We start from the raw sequence: 23,176 nt of genomic DNA on the forward strand, positions 1-23,176 counted from the left end.
GCAACGTTCAAATTAAAATTATACGTTAAAACGATGGGGAAAATTGTACGATAAATTGGTATAGACAAAGAATAACGTTAAAAGATCAATAAATTGATGTTTAATTTAATATCATAAAAGAAAAATAATTAAAAATGCACTTACTTACGTGATTGAAACATTTCGGTTCGGGTTATTTCTGCTTATATTCGAGTAATGCAAGGCAGCATTTTAAAAATAGTTATCTCAGAAATTTATTTATCTCCACAAGTCATCGCTCCACACATTCTGGCGCCCCCTGTTAGCTTCAGATCAGTACAAGGGAGGAACCGGCACCACTTTAATATAAATACGCTTTCTTCCGGTTGTTGCTTCTGTTTCATTTGCTTCCTACCTTCCGTGTCTGCTTCCGCGGACTGTTTGTAACTGAACTGTGACTGAAAGTAGACAACTCATCTCGTCGTCTTTACACCCCTTCTTTGCTTCTTTCCAGTAAAATGTGATAGTCTAGTTACATGTTCCTTTCGTTCTTCTTTTCTCTCTCTCTACTTTTCTTTTTCTTTTTTTGTTGTGGGAAAACGAGCTTTCATTTCATGTTATTCTTTTACCTTTTTTTTCTTCTTTTTGTTCTAGTTCATTTTGTTACTTTCTTCCTAATACTTTTGATATAGTTGTCCGTTGTGTGTTTTTTTTGTTTTATGTTTTTCAACCTACAAAGAGATGGAGTATGAAAGGGGGAGGGTGTGATTTATCAGGGATGAGGGAGGGAGACAGGAATTGTTTTAAACTTACTCAACATTACTCACTACTTTCGCTTTTGATGCATTCGATTTTCCGGGGGTTTTTCTTTCGATTTTGTTCCCAAACGTAAAAAGTAAAAGTTTGTAAAATCAAAATCAAGATTCGCAATTTCATTTATCCTACCGCTAAGTTTGTTTTGTTTCCCCCGTTTGCTTTCTCTGTTCGCGTTTTTCTTCATATGTTACAGTTTTTCGTCGATTCGATTGTTTAGTTGGATTTTTTCTTCTCTTACTTACTCTTTTTTTCTTCTCCATATTCTACTAAGGATTGCTAAGGACTTCTAAGTGTTACTTGTTCTTTTACATTGTTTTTCCTTCACTTTACTCGAGTTGCTGCTATTCTTGTGTGTGTGTGTTTTTTTTTACATCTCTTCATCCTTTCGGCGTGCGTAAAACTTCAAACTTTTGGATGAAGATGATGAAACAGGTGACGGGTGGGTGTGTTGTGTTTAGCCTTAAAAATAAAAAAAAATGTCACCCTCGGCAGAAACTCAGACGAATGTGCGATGAGTTCCAGCGATATGAGTCGAGTTACGGAAAATAAAATACAACGCAGGCAAAGGAGCTTCCTTCGCTGCTCAGAAATGCACCTGCCATTCTTTAGCCCCCTAATGGAACAACAAACCGAGTCTATTGCGGTGGAGTTTACCTCGATGTGGAATATTTAGTTACAACAAATGGAATTGACGGAAAAAATCTAGTTAAACATGTGTTAAATAAACATCAACTTAAGAACACCATACTGCTTGTGGTGTCGCGTCGCGGTAGGGTATTAATTGTACGAGGTTAGCTGCATTGTTTTGCGTCGACCACTGTTTTGATAAACTATACACGTAGAAAGGAAATCCATTAATGGCAAATCGTGCTAGCCTAAGCCCTTTGCCAAACATCCCGAACCGTTCGGGCTGGTTGATGGGTTTGAAAACTAGCGCCTAATTGCTGAGCGTACACGGCAGACAGAAAATGCGCAATGCAAATACTGAACTGGTAATCTCTAGCGAATCTCCTAATGGAAGATGCCGTCTGGGTGTAATGGTGGATTTCGGGAACTCCGCCCATGCCCATGTTGAACGCTTATGGACATTGTGTATGGACATCGATGCCGGGGACCGACCCGGTGCGATACAAATTAGTCTAAATAGTTCGAGATTTGTTCCAATCCTCATCAAACGTAAACCTCTTCTCATGTGTAAAGACGGTGGCGGCTCGTGTACGCAACTTAAATGGAGGATATCGCCTTGCTCCTTAATTGCGCTAATTGGATGAAATCGATCTCGATCGTGTAAATGGAGTGTGTTTGTGCATCGTTCCCTCTACCGAGATGCGCTCGTTTGATAATGATCAGTTGGCTGGAAGATGATCGGTTAGTAGCCTAATGTTAAAACGGAAATTAAGCAGTCCTCAAGCCGAATTCCTGAGGACAGTCGGAGTAGTAAACAATATATGACACATCATCATTGCAAGTTAAAAGGTGAAAAAAACGATCAGCACCACGGAAGATGGCTAAGTTAAATAAATTATCCCACCAAGGAAGTACCAGTGGTGCTGGAATGCTGGTGACTTCCGGAGTAGTATAAGTAGTAGCTGTAGTTGCCTCAGAAGTAGAAACAATGATCGTACCGATACTGCAGCACCGTAGCAGCTAAGGACATTACTAGTAAAAGTAGTAAAATAAGTCTTATCTGTTAGCGCCATCTGGTGGCGGTGTGTGTTGCTGCCGCCAGCGATTAGCTGCCGCTGTCAAACTTCCGTCTGCTGTACGACGTTGCTCCACTTGACCTTTTGCTGTTTCGGTTTGGCGGAGGCACCGGTCGAACCAGCGCTACCACCCGTCGACCCGGACACGTTGGCAGCTGGAGCGGGCTGGGCTGTGGACTGAAGCTGCTGCTGCTGATGATGATGGTGATGATGGTGATGGTGATGGTGGATTGGTTGGTGCTGCTGCTGCTGCTGATGGCCCTCCTCGTATTCGGAGTCGTCGATCTCGCACAGCTGCGTCGAGAGATCACTGTTCGAGTGGTTCGAGCTGTTGTGTGTGCGGGAATGGCTAAGCAGAGAGCTACCTTCGTCTGTAGGTGGGAAAGGAAAAAAAAAACCAAAAAGGAAGGATAAAGGGAATAAATCATAAAACGGAAAACTCTCACCAAGGGGGAAAACCGGACGACTTACCAGTTTTTAAAACTAAATCGATATCACTGGGTTCGCGACGGTTTCGGCGCGTTTGGGGGAATCCGTACGACTCGACATCATCGTCGTCCGATTCGACCAGCTGATGCCGGCCTACCTCGAGCCCGTTCAGCGGCTTCCGGCCCGTCAGTGGCACATTTTCGCCCTCCGTTTCGCTCTGTATGTTATACTTCGGCAAGTAACTGTTCGGATGACGCAGATAACTATCAGCTGTGTAGAGAGAGGGAGAGATTAAGGAGACAGGTATAAGATTTAATCGAGTTGATGTTCAGTTTTTTCTAAGGGATTTGATTCTGAAGTTCCGTAGAAATTGAATCATTGGGATTGGGGCTTGCAATGGTGGCTCTGGGTGAATATCAGTGTTAGTAAGTTAGTACATTAGGGAGACTTACGTGTATTAACTTTTAAAGGCACTGCAGCATTTTAAGATCAGTTAAAAGAAAATATTTGTTAGTAACGCAGCTATTCATGAGCCCGAGGCTCTTATCTTTTACCTGTGTTAAATCTATAATCTTCGCTGCCACTGTCGAGCGGGTTCAGGCAGGATATGGAGGAGTTCTGCTCGAAGCCCAACGAGAGCGGCTGCTCGCTCTGATCACACTCCGAATCGTCCACGTACTCCGACTCGTTATCCTCGTTCAGCGTTTCGATGTCACGCGTCGAGTCCACCGGTCCGAGAACTGTTTCAGTCGATAGATAGAAAAGTCAGTTTAGCTGCGCAAAATATTGCAACTGGGGAAGGGGGATGTCCCTTCGGCGATACTTACTCGGTGGCAGAAGACTTGCTTTCGGGTGCGACTCGTTGCTTTCGTTGCTGTGGAAGCTGGACGAGTCCGGCACTTCGCTGCCCGGTACTTCGGTGATGTTGGGCAGCGGATGGTGGCCCCGGCCGACCCAATCGGAACAGTCCCAATGGTAGGCGGCCGTACTGCCGTGATGTGACGGTGCGTCCTCGAAGCTGTGCGGTGGCATCAGCATCGTGGGCGAGTGTTGCGTGTTGAGTAGTCGACCGGGCAGTATGCCCATCTGGGCCGGTTTCAGCTGCATCGGTGACACACGCAGATGCGCACCGGGATGAGGTTGCTGGAGTTGAGGTTGATGCTGTTGTTGTTGCTGATGTTGCTGCTGGAGGAGCGGATCCGGTGAACCACCTTGGGCGAGCCGCTTCAGATCGTTGTTGATCTTGTCGGTGAACGTTTGCAGCTGGATCTGTTCGTTCCACTTCTGCTTGTGTAGTGACTCGGTGTCGGACGTGTTGGCATTTGCACCGCCACTGTTCAGATTAACCATTTGCTGGTTGCACGGGACGGTTCCTTTCCGATACTCTGGCGGTACGTTCTCGAGCTCATCACCGGCAGAACCGTAGCTACGCAGTGTGTCCAAGTTGTTGTACTGCAGCATCGCGTTACAGTTGTACAGATGGTCTGCAGCATTGTTACTGCTCGGTGTGTACGAAACCGGTCGTTGATCACGCTGTATCTCTAGATTGCTCATCTTGGAGCCACGCTTGTAGCCGGACGTTTCCGAAACCGGGTTCAGCACGATGCCCTTGTTCGCCTCGTTGTTGATCTTCTCGTGCCGACTCGAGCGACGCTTCTTGCGGCACACACAAGTAACACCCCAAACCACAACACCCACCAGCACAAATCCGATTACGCCGACTGCGATGAAGAACGCTTCCGACGTGACCTTCTTCAGTGCGATGGTGAGTGCGTTCGTGTTGAGTGGATCACCACAACTCGCCCCAGTCATCTCCGGTGGACAGATACACCTGAAGCTACCGGCTTCGTTGATGCATGTCGCCCCATTTCCACACGGCTGCCGTTCACATTCGTCGATATCAGTCTCGCAGAAAGTGCCACTATATCCGTGACACATACAGAGTGGTCCATCGTCACCTTCCTCACAGACACCCCCATTACGGCAAGGGTTCGGTGTGCAGAACCTGCCATAGTCACAACGCTTGCCCGACATACGAGCTGGACAGTCGCAGGTGTAGTTACCGAAGCCTACCTTCGAACACTTTCCACCATACAGACAGGGGGATGAAGCACACGGGTTCAGATCTTCCTTGCAGTAAGGTCCGGAGAAGCGCGAATGACACAAACACTCAAAGTTGCCTCCTCCAATGTCCTTGCAGGTGCCTCCGTTCCAGCAGGGCTGCGTACCACACACACCGAGCGGTACAAGCACTGAGGCCGCATCACAACTGAACTCAACGTTGGCGAATTGACGCAGACTGGCGACCGAGCTGGCACCCTTCATGTGCAGCGGAACCGGAATCTTTGACAGTCGGATATCATCCATACAGCCGACGAAACCTCGCTGAACGTCTTGGAATCCAAGCACGGTTGGATGCTGCTTAACTTCCGCTCCGAAGAAAATGTCGTCCGATTGAAGGTTTAGAACTCCGTTCACTCCAGGTGCGTTGCCTTGCGCGACGTGTTTCCCATCCACAAACAGCTTGGCACTATTTCCTTCCCGTTCTAGACGAACTTCGTGCCACAAGCCATCCGACACGAAGATGCTGGAAACACTCACGAGCCCCTCGCCCGATCCAAGATCGAAGCGATACTGGATCATTCCGTTCATGATCTCCAGAATGTTAAAGTCCACCTTACCCGCCGAGTACATGATGTTGCCGGTCGGTTGAACTGTTCTTAAACGCAAGCTCAGCACGAGCTGATCCTCCAGATTCTTTCTAGCGATCTCCTTCTCGATTCGGTAGTGCGCATAGCTCTTGCCACTGAAGGAAACCGGATTTCTCGGGACGTAGCATGTCTCATCGTTACACAGCGTAATGTCTCGATCACACTTTGGTCCTGCGAATCCTTCCCTGCACGTACAGTGATACCCTTGGTCGGACGAATCCGGGATGCAGGTTTTGTACGGTGGGCAGGGTGCCTTAGAACACTCGTTCACTGCATGCTGACATTTGTCACCTCCGTATCCTTCCCGGCAGGCACACTCCATGCGATGGGCGTGACGTGCCGACACAAAGCTCGTCACGTCCGTCGACACCGGGTGTATCAGCTTCGCGTCCAGCACAATCTTGTCCTCACACTCCCCGTGTATGCAGAAGTTCGGCAGGCACTTCGACTTGACCACCTCATCGATCTGTAGCTTCGTTGCGTCCTCTATCTCTTCCAGGTTCTCGTCGATTACGCGCCGAATCTCATGGGCAGCATAAAACCCACCCGTTTGACTCTTTCGCACAGTGAACAGTACGTCAAGATCACGATTGGCGTTCCGCTTCTCCCTTGGCCCGTACTCCGGCAGGTGCGTTACGTTTGCTAGCTCCCGCCGGACCCGATGCTGTATCAGATTCAGATCGTCATCGTTGGACGGCTGCACCGAGATGATGATGATGTCCTTGATCTTACACCCGATCGCATTCCGTACCGAGCGGATGAAGCCTTTCCGGTGGCTCAACACGAACGCCTCCGGTGACACCTTCAGGAAGCGGATCACGATCGAGTTCGCCAGCATCTCCTCGTTGATCAGCTCGACCGAAACCTTCACGATCGTGAAGGAGGCAAACTTGCCGTCGGTGACGGTAACGTTCACACGGTAATCGCCCACGTCTAGCCTTGGGTAGGCATAGATCACACCATCGTTTTTGGAGATGTTGAAGAGGTTCGTAGGCGAGTACAGTACACCGATCGTTGGGGCGAGTCCGTACGTGAGCGTATCGTACTGATCCTGGTCCGTGGCGTATACCTTCCCGATCACACCGCCCGGATACTCGTCCATGAAAGAGTTGATCGAGATGTCCAGCGGAGTGATGACGGGTGGATATTGCGATTCTTCGATCACCTTCACCAGCACCCAGGTGTCGGAGTAGAGTGGTGGAGTTCCATTGTCAAACACACGCACCTGAAGCTGATAGCTATCCCGAATCTTACTGTTGAACCGTGTGGCAGTGCGTAGGATTCCGTCCTGTTCGATACGGAAGTAACCGCCCTCGTTGCCCGACCTAAAGTCGAACGTGTATGGAGCTGCGTTCGGTGCCGTATCAGCATCCGTCACATCGAACTTCAACAGTGTGTGACCGATCTGTTTATCTTCCTGGACGACAGCCGTGTAGTTTTGCTGTGTGAACACTGGCGGATTATCGTTAGCGTCGGAGATCTCGATGTTCACGAGAACATAGGCAGTTAGCGTCGGTACACCGTGATCGCGTGCCTGAACCTCCAGCACATAGTTCGAAATGGACTCACGATCGAGAGTTCCCGCAACTGAGATGTAGCCGGAGTCTTCCTCGATCGCGAACTGCTCCATACGGTCACCACGCTCGATCGTGTAGCTAACCCGACCGTTATCCTCCGAGTCTAGATCGTTCGCCCGTACCTGCAGAATACGATCACCACGCTGAGCGTCCTCCCGAATCCGTGCATTGTACGAGTTCTGCGTAAACTGTGGATGATTGTCGTTACTGTCCGTAACGGAGATGTTAACCGTGGCCAGATTACTGAGCGGTGGCGTTCCACCATCTACAGCTTGAATCGTGAGGAAGTAGTCTCTCGCTCTTTCGTAATCAAGTGTATCCGCTAGCGATAGTATGCCGGTTTTGTTGTTGATGGTAAACTTCCGATGCTCGTTGCCACCGATAATCGAGTAGCTGATTTCCGCATTAATGCCGGTGTCCTTGGAGGTGGCAAGCACCTTCAAGATTTCCGAACCGATCGCATTTATCTCCGGCACCGAAGCGAAATAGTGTTTCGACGTAAACTCCGGTGGATTATCGTTGATGTCTTGCACGTTGATGATGAGAGTGGCTGCGTTCGAAAGTGCTGGATGTCCAAGATCGATTGCACTGACGGACAGGTTGTACAGAGCCTTCAGCTCACGATCGAGCGGTTTCGCAAGGGTAACGATACCTGATTCAGGTGCAATACGGAAATGGTCCCGATAAGAGTCCAGGAATGCGTATTTGATCTTCCGATTGATGCCTATATCCGCGTCGGTGGCGTGGATCTTCGTCACTAGCGTGCCTACTTCCGCGTCTTCTGGCAGTGTCACACTGTAGGGGTTCATGGAGAACTCTGGTGGGTTATCGTTCAGATCGGTCAGTGTTAGCTCGATTTGTGAAGAACACTCCCAACCCGGATGATCACGGTCCTGTACGTGCGCCATTAGGCTATATCGGGAGTGAGTTTCTCGATCCAGCTTGCGGGCCGTCTTCAGATGACCGGTGTCTTTGTCCAGATTGAAATCTTCCGCACCGTTACCGGTAAGGTAGAAGCGCAGTCGACTGTTGGCCGGTTCGTCCATATCGTTGGCTAGCACCTGCAGTACATGCGTACCAGGTCGGTCACCTTCGCTGAGCTGCTCGCGGTACCGATACTTCAAGCAGTACGGTGGATTATCGTTCGCATCGAGCACTGTGATCGAGATGTTAGCGGTCGCCGTATACTTGCCATCGGTTACTATCACCTTCAGCTCGTACTCGGCGATACTCTCACGATCGAGACCCTTCACAACGAACACCTCACCGCTGTTCTTGATCTGGAACTGTGACAACGAATCACCGGAGATGATGTAGTACTCAACAGCCGTCTTCAAATCGACGTCCTTATCCGTGGTGGCGATCTGAAGCACCACCGTACCGGGCAGGGCATCCTCACTAACACTCGCCTTGTAGTGGTTCTCTTTGAACACCGGTGGACAGTCATTGTAATCCTTCAGCCGTATGATCACCGTCGAACGGGTTGTGTGCTTCGGTTGTCCATTGTCCGTAGCAAGCACCTGGAACTTGTAGTCCTCTCGCTTTTCCTTGTCCAACGGTACCAACGTTGTGATCCACCCGGTGTACGCATCCACGTCGAAGATGTTCACGATGTCACCGACGTCGGGCGACAATGCATACCGAATGTCACCGTTCGAGCCGCTGTCTGCATCGCGCGCTGTTAGCTTCATAATCGAGCTACCCTTTTCTATGTTCTCTGCCAGCGCGAACGAGTATGGGTTGCTTTCGAAGATCGGTGTATTATCGTTCTCGTCTTGTACGTGGAGTATTATTTCCGTGACTGCGGTAAGAGGAGGACTTGAGTCTGTCTCCGCCAGAATCGCGATCAGATGCGAGTCCCGTACTTCACGGTCGAGTGTTTTCGCTAGTCGTAGCTGTCCGGCATCGTTGATGGAGAACTGAGGTTCTTCCAGCTCGTCCGATAGGATACGATACTTGGCAGTTACATTGCCGGAGAGCCGCAGACGAGTGATCACGGTGCCTGGAAGGGAACTCTCGGACAGGAACAGCTTGCGGTCCTTCTTCTCGAACAGTGGAGGATTTTCGGCAGAGCTCATGATGTAGATGTCAATCGGGACGTCAGAGTAGAGAGACGGTGTTCCACCGTCGTGAGCTCGTATGAAGAACTGGAACAGTTGGTTCTCTGCAAATCGGCGATAGGGTAGTGGACATTTGTAATTCCACATAAAAGGGTTGTTAATTAATGCAAAGCAATATATTGAAGACGTCCTAATGCTTTCATATAAAATATTTAAAATTTGGTGAAGGGAATACTCGACTTACCCCACTGTACAGCGCTCTTCTGCAGATACAATCCACCCGTGTTTTCATCCACCCCGAACAGCTCCTTGATGCCACTGTTCTGCGAGTCAAAGATGGTGTACTTCACCACCGCATTCTGGTTGTCGTCCGCATCCACTGCCCGCACGCGGTAGAACGTGGTGTTTACGGTTAAATTTCCCTGAATCAGCGTTTTATACTCCCGATACTGGAACACCGGCTGATTGTCGTTCTCGTCGCCGACCCGCAGCCTGACCGTGCTGAACCCGGCCCGCCCACCAGCATCGACGGCCATTACGGGCACGTCGTAGTTCATGCGCTCTTCCCGGTCGAGCTTTTTCTTCGTCACTATCTCACCTTTCTCCTTATCGATCGAGAAATACTCCTGCATGTCGTCGGATATGATGGAGTAAGCTACCCGGCCGTACTCGCCAAAGTCCTTATCCGTTGCCTTGACCTAGACGCGAAGATGTGAATGGGACGGGAAAAGGAAAGCAAAAATATTAAAGCTTGCTGCTTCTTGAACCTGGAACAAGTGGTGTTAGTCGTATCGATTGCTTCCCAGAATATAAATCGTTTTAACTTAAGGCGAAGGTCTGCTTGCTTGCTTGCTCATTTGCCAGTAGTACAAGGAAACGTCCAACGGCACCATTAGGCGAAGTGGAATAAAAAATACACCAGTAATGCTTAAATTGCTCAACCATCGCCCTCCCCGACAGTGTGGTTTTGACCGTGAAAAGAAGGCAACGGAAAAAACCAGACATTACCACAGCAAACAAAAATAGAGGAACGTTGGTTGCCGATGCACACAGCCAGAATTCACTTTGGCCACAGAACCACAGATTCGATTTTCCCCGAAGGTTAGCACAGCGCGCACCCACATCGGTTCGTTGCAGTCGTTTTGTGGTTGGGGCAAATAGAAAACCAATATTAAACTGGTCTGTTGGTCAATGTTGTGCAACAAAATGTATCTATCCCTCATGACTTTTGGTGGGCGATTTTTCCCCGCTGTGGTTTCATTTTCATTAATGAAGGCCTGAGTGTGTTTTTTTCCCTGCTCCAGCTTCTTCTAGTGAGGGAGTGGTTCATGTGCTTAAGAGCACTGAGCTAAGGTTCAGTAATTGTACGTTTGAATTCAAAGCATTATCCTCACGGAAACACCTCACCAAAAACAAAAAAAATACAACCGAGAATTTATCCAAAAGGAAAATAAATTCACGACTGCACCGGCAAGCAAATAGAGTCACAGTCTTGCGTTTCAGTGGGGCACAGGGTGTCGAGTAACAGTTTGATAGCATACATTTAGGCGTTTCTTGAAGGCAATCCCCCTTTGCTGTACCGAGCTGTACGATTCATTTCGATCCTCCTTGCCAGTGGCAGAAGCAACCGTTTTTCCGACGCTTAGCATAAATCAGCATTTTTCTCGTCATGCACACCTACGTGAGCACACACACACACACTAGGCGTTTTTAAATGGTTTTCTAGCAGCAGGAAAGGAAATGGTGCAGAAGAACGACTACGACGACGACGATGACGACGTGTGGCTTAATTGCGTCCAATTTGCATTCTCATTTTCTTCGGGTAAACTTTTGTACAGCCAGCGTACTAATGCTCGAAGTCAGTTCCCGGAATGCACAACCGGGTTAGGTGAGAGGAACGAAAACAAAACATACAGCAGCATACACGAACGAACGCGCCCACATGTTTCGTCGTACTGGTTGGTTGGTTGGTTGGGATGTGTTTGTTAGAGTGAAACGTGTCGGATTTGGTTTGAAACCACTATTAAATTGCTTGGATTTTGTTTTTTTTGGGAGGTTTGAGCTGATTGTAATTTCCTTTTCGTGTTTGCCCTGGGGAAGGCAGTTGCAGTTCGGCTGAATTGCCGAGATTTATGTGTAGCTGTACCTTTGAGAAACAGCTACTAATTTTATATCTTTATCGTGTACGGCTGCATCATGTGCATTGATTTGTGCTGACTTGGGAATGAGAGTGGGGTTATGAAATGGGACGGCTATTTGAAACTGTTTCGAAACATTTGCAACGTCTATCAAGATGCACTAGTGGCACGAAAGCCAAACACTTAATTCAGTTCAGAAAGTTCACCAGAACAAAGTGCTCCGGGGGAGAGGGTGTTTTGATTTCAGGCATTAGCTTAAATTTTCCCTCTCCATTAAATGTAGGCATGAGACTGTTTTGGCTTGGTGTGAGGCATGATCATGAGCAGTTGGTTGCAGCAGAGAAAAAAAAAACATTAGGAACGATACTTCCACCTGCTCTGCCGGCTGCTCTGCAAAACAGCGCCTAAATGTATGCAATCTGAAGTTACTCGAAGCTTCTGCGTAAGCAATGTGGAAATAAAATCAATATTTTACTTCAATCCGAATTTTCAATGTTGAAAAAGGCAAATTTTACACGTTCCCATGAATTAGCCAGTTGATGCATTCGGTTAATCACTCTTGGCTTCGCCACAGACCGTAGAACAATTGCGAAAGCTTCACATGGTCTATACCGTACACGATGCGCTTCATACGGGAAGTGTTATGTTTCCCGCACCGCATAAAACCTTCCACCATGCCACACGCCCTGAGCAAACAGAGTTCAAACTTCAGCAAGGGAACACGCGTTGTTTCCGTTGTTCTAATTTGAATCCGGGAGCTTTTAACATAAATTAAAGCAAACGTTGAAACACAACCGGTGAAACACGGGGGATTTGTAAGGCAGGCAAAACCACCGCACACACTTACACACATAAACACACACAAGAGAATTGAGATAAATTAGGATACGGTGGTATAGTCGAAAATGAGATACACCCTTTGCCCCCGGGGGCACATGTTTTTCGGGAAAAGTACCCCCACTAAGGGAAACACTCCGGTCCGGCTGGTTTTGGGGTGTGTGATGGATGCTTACCGTTGTGACGAGCCGTCCGGCCAGCTGATTCTCGTCCACCTTCGCATCGTAGAACATGTGCTCGAACACGGGATTGTGCAGGTTGGCCGGCAGGATCGTGATTTTGACACGCGTGAAGCTGGTGTACACGCCATCGGTTACCGATACGTTCAGGATGGAAACATGCTTCTCGGCAAAGTTCTGCATGTTGACCAGCGTGATGATGCCGGTGACCGGATCGATACCGTACGTCTGCAGCTCGTTGCCCTGGGCAATCGTGTACACCAGCCGATCGTGATCGATGTAATCCGGATCGGAGGCCGAAACCACCGTCACGAACTGACCGCGGGATGCGTGCTCCGATAGGACGCACGAGTAGGACGGTTGTTCGAATTTCGGCGGATTGTCGTTCATGTCCATGACTAGCGTGAGGAGTGCGGGTGGAGAAAGCGGGTGAAACAGAGTGGAAATGTTAGCGAGCTTTATCATACAGTGAGTTTTTGACAAAATATTTGATTAATTTCACTTTTGAAAAAATAATAATAACATGCGCCTAAAAGTATGCAACTTTCAAGAGAAACGCTCATTTAAATATTGTTTGTTTAAAAAAAATCTTAATTAACGTCTTAATTCATGTTTGACGCTTTTTTGCGAAAATTATCACTTTCAATCATTCGATTCTTTTGCTACACAAGTTAAGAAACTTTAAATAAATATGATCTCAATACAACAATATGACCTTGTCTCAGGTTCCACTCACTTGCGATATCACTTTTTGTACCGTCACACACTGAATGCGTTCTTCCCTTAGCTAAACAGGATAGCATCAAATCAAAACAAATGGCGTTGACTTACCGGAAACCCAAACGTGTGCCGTCGAGCTGAGACTCGGCACGCCCTTGTCCGACGCGACGACGGTAAAGTGATGGTGGCTGAGCGTTTCGTGGTCGAGCGATTTCTTCAGATAGATCACCCCATCGGCCGGATCCATGTGGAAGTGCTCGGAGGTGTTTTTGGAATCCGTCTGCAGTGCGTAGTTGATTACCTGGTTGATGCCTGGAGGCGAGCGAGAAAGTGCAAGAGAGGTGTGGTAAGTAATTTGTAACCGGTGCCGCCGACATGCTTAATTAAAACGATGTACAAGTAAAGCACCTTGATGCTTTCGCTTAGAGCATATACGGCGGTGCGGTTTGCTGCTCTGTGTCGAAATAAAACGATTGAATGAATCCTTTAGCATGTGCTCCAAGTGTGCTCCGTAACCGTGCAGTGTTGGGAAAAGGTTTTGTTTTTGTTTTTTGTTTCTCCTTTTTTGCCACCCTACAGAACGACGACGCCTCGAGCAGTGTCGGATGCGAACCCCAGCAAACGACAACCGGAGTACAACAACATTGGACTGGGCTGGTCCCATTTCCTAAGCACACAGCATCTCAAGTACTGCTGCCTCGGAAGACGTCCTCACACGTAATGGTGGTGCGTGGTCGAGTGTGGCGTTCTTCAGAGTCTGGTCGTGGCGGCGTTGTGTCGTTGTGCCCCAACTCCATCTCGGCGCTGTTGCGGTGTTGCGCGTTCGAGAGAGTGATGGCGCTGGTTCTCATTAGATAAGTACCCGTAGCAGCCAGAAGTACACCGACATGTCGATGATGCTTCTGCACTGCTCCAACCCCCCGTTACGGTAATGATGATTATATGGTGATAAAGGAAGTCAACCAAACTGGTTGCCGCCAAAGGGATGCAAACGAGTGTACGATTCTCGCCACTTAAGGATTTATTTGAAACGTGAACGAAGGTAAATGACTTATGTGAATATGGTCATTGGATAAAAATAACGATGCAATTACAGATGCTTTTAGAGCGGGCTATTTGAAAAGGAAAATTTTTCGTTGAGCAACAAGGTTTTTGAATATTAATTATGTGAAAAATATGTTTCTTTTGAACAATTTAATTTTTCAAACAAGGTTTGGACGCTCGAATAGCTATGGTAGTGCACGGAGCACTTCCGAGACTTCATTAAACTGAGCAAGTCTCAACCATAGATATCACCTTAATATGCGCTCCAAAAAAGAAACAAAATGAAAAAAGAAAATCAATTCCCGGACAGGTATTAAATCGATGGAAACGTTGTAATTGACGTTAATAACCGAGGACACAGACGATACGGTGATAGCGAACTTCCGAAGCACACCCGGGAAGCTGCCAATCATAATAGAGCAGATCATTCGCTCCCGGTGGTCATTTTGAACGATGAGATTCATCAATCATCGTGAGAGAACCGTACCACACAAAAAAAAAGTATTCGGATGGGCATGTCCCAGCTGTAAGTTCTTACTGTGTGAGGATTTTTCCTTTTTTTGTTGTTGCAGGGACAGTAATAGAATCCTTAGGACATAGTGAAGCTCCTGTACTAAGGTACGATAAAGTGACATTCCCATCGGCTAATAGGACTCTATTATTTGTTGAAAAAGTCCACCCTAAAGGAGAGGCGAAGCTGAAAGATCCAATCTATTGGCCTTTTTTTTCTCGAGGAATTCTTACTACACACGTGCAGTGTGGCTCTAGGAGGAATTCTGAGGCAGCTGGCACACTAAAGAGCTGTGTGGAACAATCTACCGGGGACATCTTGCCTGGTTCAACTTACCGGTGTCGTTATCCTTTGCCTGCACCTTCAGTATAGCCGTACCGAAGGGTGCCCGCTCGGACACGGTGATGTTGTAGCTGTCCTGCTCGATTTCCGGCGGACAGTCGTTCACGTCCTGCACCAGCACCGACACAGGTACCTCGGCCGACACGCCCGATACGCTGTCGGTGGCTCTAATTAAAAGTTCATAACTCTGGCGCCGCTCGTAGTCCAGCTCGTCCACCACGTAGATCGCACCTGGGTTGTGGAATGTGGAATGCCGTATGGTTTGGGGCACGATTTTATTACATCCGGGAGAATGTTGTTGGTTGCAGCACAGTTCGTTGTAAGGAAGATATCATCGTCACCATCATCATCATCAGCATCGTCGTCGCCACATCGTTGTAGAGTACGGTTCACCAGGACACCGAGGACACGCGGCAAAAAAGATGAAACGAAACAGGCGAAAGAAACACATTAAATATTAAGATTAAAATTTTTCGCACAGTACAGTGCTTTTTTATAGGATGATTATTTGCAGTCGGTCTCCTGCGGAACGGTGGAAGGTGCAATACGGTTTTCATGCCACTTTGCAAGGCCACAACACACATAAAACAACCAATTCGCGTAACATGCCGTGGTGCCTGGGTTAGCTGGGAAGGTGAGCGGTTGAGTGAGCGCAGGGAGTGTGTGACTTTTCCTCGGTGGACTTACATTTCATGCGAGAAGGTAGTGCATTGGGTGGGAAAAGAAAAGAAAAACTCCGAACCAAACAGGTGGTTAAGAATGGGACGCAAATAAACGCAGCAAAAGCCATATTTCCGCATCGCAAACGTTGCTGAAAAATGCAAATATCTCTTTTTGCATTTTTGATCCCGGTGGAAGTATAAATTGTATTTCGACAATAAATATCACCCACAAACACACGCGCGCATGCAGCGAGGAAAATGAAGGGAAAAGATAAGTAGCACAAGTAGGTGGAAATTAACATTGGCCCATAAAGTGAGCTGAGAGCGGCGTGCATTACGATCGACACTGGGGCACACTTTGGAATTGAGGCGATAAAAGTGAATTTATAAATTTATAAAACCCAAGCAAGCAGAGTTAGCGAGAGGTGGTGAGGTTGGGAAAGGACATGTGAATTAAAATGGTGGTCACGGTAAAAAAGGTTCATAAAGGTAAAAAGCATGCAAATTCGTCGAAGCGTTTTTTCGAGGGTCACACAGTGCGCCTACAGTTATGCAACGTTTCGGATGAATTGAAGCAACGGATATGCGTTTTTGGGTATTTCGGGAATTTTGGATGTAATAATACTTTTCATAAATATTTCAATCTGTTTGTGTAATGGAGAGGAACGTTTTTAAGTTTTTCGATCTATAAAATAGAACTATCGAAAAACTCAGGAGGGAGTTTTAAGTAAATAAAGGAGTATTATCAAGCCAGTTGTAGAATTGTGCAATCATATAATTGAATGTTGGATTGGGATCTGTAAGACGGCTAAGGGCTACATTGAAGTCTTCCGTGGATATTAAGCCAAGCCTGTGACACATCTCAATCAGGCTGTGTAATGCCGAAGTGTCATTCATGTGTCATGTCATGTAAACGCCATGTTATTCCCATTTGACCAGGTTCGATGCGAAATTTTGGTGGAAGTTATGGTTTTAATTATCACATTCGTAATGCACAGCTAACTGCAAAGTTCCATGGCATTTTTTTCCAATGTATGCAAGATTCCACTATATGATTGCAAGGTTCTACAATCAATTGAAACATTCTCCTCAATGATTCAAACAATCCATTATATGTATCGAAACGTTGTGAAGATTAGTTTTAGATATATATTCAAAAATTAATAAATGTTAAGCCTTTTCTAGTAAATTGCATACTTCTAGGCGTATGATCTACGATTTTATTCTGTGAAATTTTAGGGTTAAAAGACTTTTTATCTAAGCGGTCTATTACATTTTTTTGTAGTTTTTTGTGCTTTAATGATAACGTTACACTGTTATTCGTACTAGAAAATCCACAAAAACACATGTTGAGTTGTGTCCGGAAACTATATTTGTCATGCGGAAATCTACATTCCCTAGGCAAAAACTAGCAAACAAGTAATGCTGGGCGTTAATTGTTTTCATACCAACACACAACTTTACCGCCCACCGGATTGTGGCGACACGATTGAACCGCATCACACATCCGAAACAGTCCCCACAGTGCTTCCTCCGCCGCTCCTGGGTACTCTTTCCCTCAACACACAGCCCGGTCGCCGTCCGATGACCCAAGCCAAACGTCTAGCCTACATTTCGGTAGCGTAGTTTCACCGAAAAGGCACGTGAAAGCTGCCATCCCGAAGGTGTTTATGTATTATCATTATAGCAAACGCATCGTTTGCGGTTTCGGGGAACCGGTTTTCGGGCGTCCGTTTTTCCCGGTAAAACCGCTGCGAAAATAATGGATAGCGGCTGCGTTTTAGGCGTACCGTTTTTCCACACGATGCGTACGTGATTTTCACCCCGCGTACGTGGAAAGTGTGTTATTCCAGCAGGAATGTGTTTCAACAATAGTGCCGGGGTTTGGTGGGATGGATGCGCAGGAAAGCAAAGGTTGGCTATCGGGTGGCTTTGGTTTTGCAAATTTCCAACGCGTAGTGTGTATTTTTGGGGGATAATTCCCGCTCGTAATGCAGTGAAATTGACATTCAACCAAATCGGTTACTTCATGATTTTTCGAAACCAGTTTAAAACGTTTTCATCGAAAAACTTATCACTTTCGCTTGACCTCACCCGTGCGGTATCGTACGGTATTCGTATCGATGTATTAATGTGTGTTTCCATACACTCGAAAAGGGCGTGATTCTGTTGGCGGGCTAGCTACGGTGGAAGTGATTACCCAAAACTAATCGCCAAACAGATACGAGGTTTCATGCTCATGAAAATATTCCGGAATTCTAATTTCGATTGCGTTTGAATTTCCGGAACCCGCTTCACCCGCTGGCGGGGAAACGGTTCACCCGGGAAGCCATTTAAAGCAGCTTGTTCCCCGAAATAAATTAGAACCAACCGATAATTGGTGCTTTACTGCTCATTCCAGGTGCGGGCGCGTGTGGGCAGTGTGATTGCAGTTTGATCGAACCGGACGAATCAGTTTGCATAGTTTTGTTTGACAATTTTGGGGCCCGTTTCCGGGTGTATGTGTGTGTGTGTTGAATTTGTAGCACAGGAAGTCACGTGCATGGGAAATTATTTTAATGAGTCTACGGCTAGGGATTCGAAGCATATCAAAGTTGCGGCGAAGCATAAAACATTCGATGCTAACGTCCAGGAAATTAAACTTTTTTTGCGGTGAGATTATTAACGGGTAGTAGTGTGTAAGAGTCACTCGAATGCCAAATTCGTGTAGGAAGAATATTAATACGAGCTTAATAAGATTTAAAACAACATTGGCTTTAGGTCTTACTCTTCATGAGTTTAGATCGATTTTGAAGCAATGAATAAATTTAAATAAATTTAAGCGATAAGCATTAAAAGGTATTCAAATTTAAGGTGTAAAATATTTAGTGACTTATATAAAAAAAATCCGTAGCAATGTAATCAGCCCTGCGTACGGGGAGTCGGTCTGAATACGATTTGAGCCCAGGCCCTGCCGTGTGAAGACTGGCGCCTAGATCTCATAGCATTATCTTATGTTTCATTACTAATTTAGTTGCAATTTTTTTATACCTCATGCTTGAACAATTTTAAACAAGATTGCTAGGAAATGAACCCAAAATAGAGTTTTAAAAAACAATTCGGTTTAACTACCAACCAATGGATAGTCTTGCTCTGCCTTCATTGTATCTCGATGATCAAAACAGAAGTAATAGAAGAGACTTAAAGTGTAATTAAAATTTCTCGTTTATTTATAGGGAAAAACTTTCCCTATCGTTTTCATAGGTGTGTGTTTTTTTCTTTCATGCGAGCTTATTATTCCCAAAGCGAGACCTTTACAGGGTTTCCGAGAAGAACTAACGATGTGCGAGCCATTTCTGGGCAAAGGCTAGGTTGAAGTAAACAACTGCCAGGTAGAACTGGCGATCTGTTGCCCTTTCTGGACTATGGCCAAGTTGAACTAGACACAGGCTAGGTTGAAGTGGACGATGGCCAGGTTGAACTGAAATGTCAAATTTGAAACAATTGCTGAAGCGTTCGCAAACGGTTGGGGTAACGCTTAAATTTAAAAAATATTTAAAAAATGACCGGTAAAAACCATATTATTTGTAATAATTTTTTTTAAAGGATATGAATAGAAGAGAACGCTTCAATTGCAACGCAGCTCGTATGTAATTATAAAATTATTATTTAATGCGCTTTGAGCTTTAGAATTTGCAATGGCTTGCTTCAAGATATTATATTTATTGAACTCACCTAAATTTAGCGTATATTGCTTAATTACACTGCACTTGGAAAGCAAAAATAACATTACAAAAAAATTATTTTTGAGCATTGAAACATGCTCAAAGAGCTGTAAACAATAATTTTATAATTACATACGAGCTACGTTGCAATTGAAGCGTTCTCTTCAATTAATATCCTTTAAACAAAATTTTTACAAATAATATGGTTTTACCGGTCATTTTTTAAATATTTTTTAAAATCAAGCGTTACCCCAACCGTTTGCGAACGCTTCAGCAATTGTTTCAAATTTGACATTTCAGTTCAACCTGGCCATCGTCCACTTCAACCTAGCCTGTGTCTAGTTCAACTTGGCCATAGTCCAGAAAGGGCAACAGATCGCCAGTTCTACCTGGCAGTTGTTTACTTCAACCTAGCCTTTGCCCAGAAATGGCTCGCACATCGTTAGTTCTTCTCGGAAACCTTGTAAAACGAGGCTTACGCATTGATCGAAAAGCGTGCAGCAATGGCACAAAAATCCTTCCAAATATTCCAATTCATTCCAGTAGAGCGGACGATTTTATGTGATCAATCCCCGATCGTAATACATCAAACGAATGAGCAAGCAACTATGTGTAAACAAGCACACTCACATGCATCCATGAATAACCTACAAGTTACTTCTTATCAGTGTGCTGTAAATGTGTGCGATGTTGGCTGCTTCTTTGTTCAAATATTGGAATATTTTTCACAGTTTAAATATAGCATTTTCCCGGCCGGTAATGCCACACCGAGGCGTACCAGACGCGTGAATATCAGCATTTTTACACAATGCTTCAATCGATGAAATCATTCGTCTGTTTTACCACCAGAGCAGTAGCGGAGCAGAGAAAAACCCGGGGAAAATCGCACCGATGCTCTACGCACCATCCGGCGACCAGCACTGGCGGCTGCGTTTGAATGTCGATTAAATCTCGGCTGGAGCGGGTTTGGCTTTGTTTGTTCTGTTATTATACGCGTCCGTTTGATGGTTTTACTGATTTGCCTCGCAATCGTAAAAGTGATTCCGGATTTTAAGGGCTTTTTGAAAGGTTCGAGGTTCGGCTTTTTTTTTCAACCTTGGAACACATTTTCCGAAACTGATCGGCCCATCATTTTCACACCGAAAAAACACTTTTCTGTTTGGGGCATCAGTGTGAGCTTTTATTGCAAAATCAAACGGAAAGAAAGCAAACGCATAAATACATATTTACGCACCGGGTGTAAGCTGATAACGTGGTGAGCGTGATTTCGGCCTTTGTTATGGCGCGATTTGTTCCTATCCCCGGGGCACAAGCTTATCACAACTACGCAAAGAAATAAATATTAAAAACAAAAAGGGGAATTTCCAGACTAGCTCGGACTAGAATTCTAAAACTGCCCGCCACGAGTGAGCACAAAATATTGTTGGAAAATTCTAACCATTTAAGCACACGCTCGAAAGCTTACTTCCGATCGAATCCACTCGGCTGGGGCACTGTTGTGTTGGCTGGGTATCGTGTGAGCTTTTATGCACCGGCGATAGGTTTCAGTTAGCAAGCGATAAAAACGGGGTTTTCCCACCCAAAATCTCAGCCGGGTGTGCTCAATAAACCACGATTTGCCACCACGCAATAATACCTTTGGAGGCGAAGGGTGAAAGAAAAAACAACTACACGGCGGGACAATGCGCCGTTCGACGAACCCACCACTGTACACCGATAAAGCGAACGGGGGAAAAGTTAATTCCGGTGCAATCCCGAGGATCATAAAATCGCACAATGGTTAGGCGCACAAAAACCTCATCCCGAAATGGGGTGAAAAAAGCTCTCTCTAGATTCTAGTAGTGTTTGTTTGGCGGAAGTGGATAGAGCGTTAGGTTCGCTGGATCGTGCGAACCTGGAGGCGCGAGCCTCAATAGGGTGGGAATTATTTTTCATCGATGATTTAATATTGCTCCGGATGGTGGTTTAGGCCCGGGGTTTCAACGTACGCGCGATCCTATAAATATCCTTTCTGCGAGAAACAATCGCGGGGTTTTAACGTGAACAATAACCTCCGGTGGACACAACAGTATCCTATTAGTTTGGCCATAGTGCACTATCGCGCCTATCGGTTCGAGCTACACTACAATACAGCTCCCATATTGGTGACTGTTGAGCCTGGTGTGGCTTCATCAGGTTGATAAGGCGTACAAGTAAGTTTTCCAATCGTTATTTTATCGTTACGTGGCATATAATTTGCAAAAAATCTGAATGTCTATTATACATTCTTGCTAACTGGGATAATGTGATAATGTATTTTATATTCGTGAAATTATATTTAAAGTATTCAAATGAGTTAATAACTTTTTTCTAAAATAAAATTCACGTTAAAACGTTGAAACGAAACGGACTGCAACAAGCTTACATTTGTTTTGACGAATGCACCTTTGGTTAGGCAATCTGCATTACTGATGAACTAAGTAAACGATCCAGTCGTAGTTTTAATTACTGATGAATTTCGCCCGGTGTTGGCTTCCATTTCAAGTGCAAATGGAAAAATTATTTGATATTAATATGCTTGCTCACAGAATTGAAAGAACATGAGAAAATCAACAATTGCATTTAAGTATTTGCAAGCATTCGCCACTCATTTAGTGTAAAATGAAATATTGAACGAGTAAGTAATAAAATAAATAAATCAGAGAAAGACAGGAATGGCAGGCTGAGACCTCTCGAAGTTGTATTGCCAAGGAAGAAAAAAAAAGTAAAAAAATAAAAAATAGAACAAAACATTCAAAGTGATTCATTAAGGCAAAAGGCTATGACCAATAAAAAATCTCAAGCCTTACTTAACAACTGCTTCCAGAAAATAATCCGAACTAAACATAACACCCAATTTCTTTTTAAAATGTTGAACAACCGATAAAATATCAAACCATCCATACAAATCTCCTCCAGTCGATCCCATGCACGAGCGAAAAGCTCAACCTGCACCCCAAAACCTCCACCGATAGCTACCAACGGTCGAAAATAAATGCAATGGCGACAGGGTTCCACGAAAAACTAGCACCGTGCGTGCGACCGTGTTTGCCTCCCGCGCGTACGTATGGCCAGCTCGCATGCTTTATTCCGTTCCTATCCGTTCTGATCTCCCGCTAGGATTTAGCGACAAAAACGTGCTCCGGGGTGCGCTTTCTAGATTGAAGCTTCGGCGTGAGGGTGGGCCAGTTTGTGTTTGAATATTTCAACACCTTAACCGAGTGTTTGGCGATTTTTTTGTTGTTGCGTGTTTTGCTTAGTTTGTTCGTTCCCTGAAACAGGGACCTGTGTGCATGATGACGAACACCAATCCCGACGTAAATATGCTCTATTCTCTCGTTAGAACCAATAACACGCTTGGCCCGGTGAACAAAAACTAAAGTCTTTCAGAATAGATAGCGGCTAGCGGATCGGTGCGGATAGTGAAATAATATTGTATCGTACCGGCATACATAGATTTCGAAATGACATGGAATGGGTTGGGATTGTTTTTTTTTCGCATTTGGAAATTGTAAAGATGAATGTGCTTAAAATAAAGTCAAAGCTTAAAATTACTTTCCCTGCGCTCGTACGTTCCGAGCTCAGCTAGAGCACCACCGGCTCTTTTATGGTGTGTGTGCGAAGGTGCATGAGGTGAGATCGAAAATAAAAATACAGCAACAAAATAATTTATGCAATTTTCCATCAAGAATGGATAATGGAATGGATTTTGATTTAAAGTTTTCTGGTTTTTTAAAACTGTCCAACGTTTTTTTTGGTCCCCCCTT

At 45.6% G+C, this 23,176-nt stretch overlaps 1 protein-coding gene across 1 annotated transcript in view; it reads right to left on the bottom strand.

The window, feature by feature from the left end:
* Nucleotides 1–208: 208 nt before the first annotated feature.
* LOC118504283 (fat-like cadherin-related tumor suppressor homolog) overlaps nucleotides 209–23,176 on the bottom strand; it is a 269,118-nt gene continuing 246,150 nt past the window's right edge. Inside the window, 10 exon segments of the mRNA XM_036038558.1 lie at nucleotides 209–2,710; nucleotides 2,712–2,848; nucleotides 2,949–3,176; nucleotides 3,359–3,379; nucleotides 3,461–3,646; nucleotides 3,734–9,358; nucleotides 9,499–9,952; nucleotides 12,406–12,806; nucleotides 13,240–13,440; nucleotides 15,020–15,256. Of these exon segments, the coding sequence (XP_035894451.1) occupies nucleotides 2,507–2,710; nucleotides 2,712–2,848; nucleotides 2,949–3,176; nucleotides 3,359–3,379; nucleotides 3,461–3,646; nucleotides 3,734–9,358; nucleotides 9,499–9,952; nucleotides 12,406–12,806; nucleotides 13,240–13,440; nucleotides 15,020–15,256 (7,694 nt within the window). The 3' untranslated portion in view covers nucleotides 209–2,506.

The sequence above is a fragment of the Anopheles stephensi genome, chromosome 2 (genome assembly GCF_013141755.1).
Source record: "Anopheles stephensi strain Indian chromosome 2, UCI_ANSTEP_V1.0, whole genome shotgun sequence".
Taxonomy (NCBI): domain Eukaryota; kingdom Metazoa; phylum Arthropoda; class Insecta; order Diptera; family Culicidae; genus Anopheles; species Anopheles stephensi.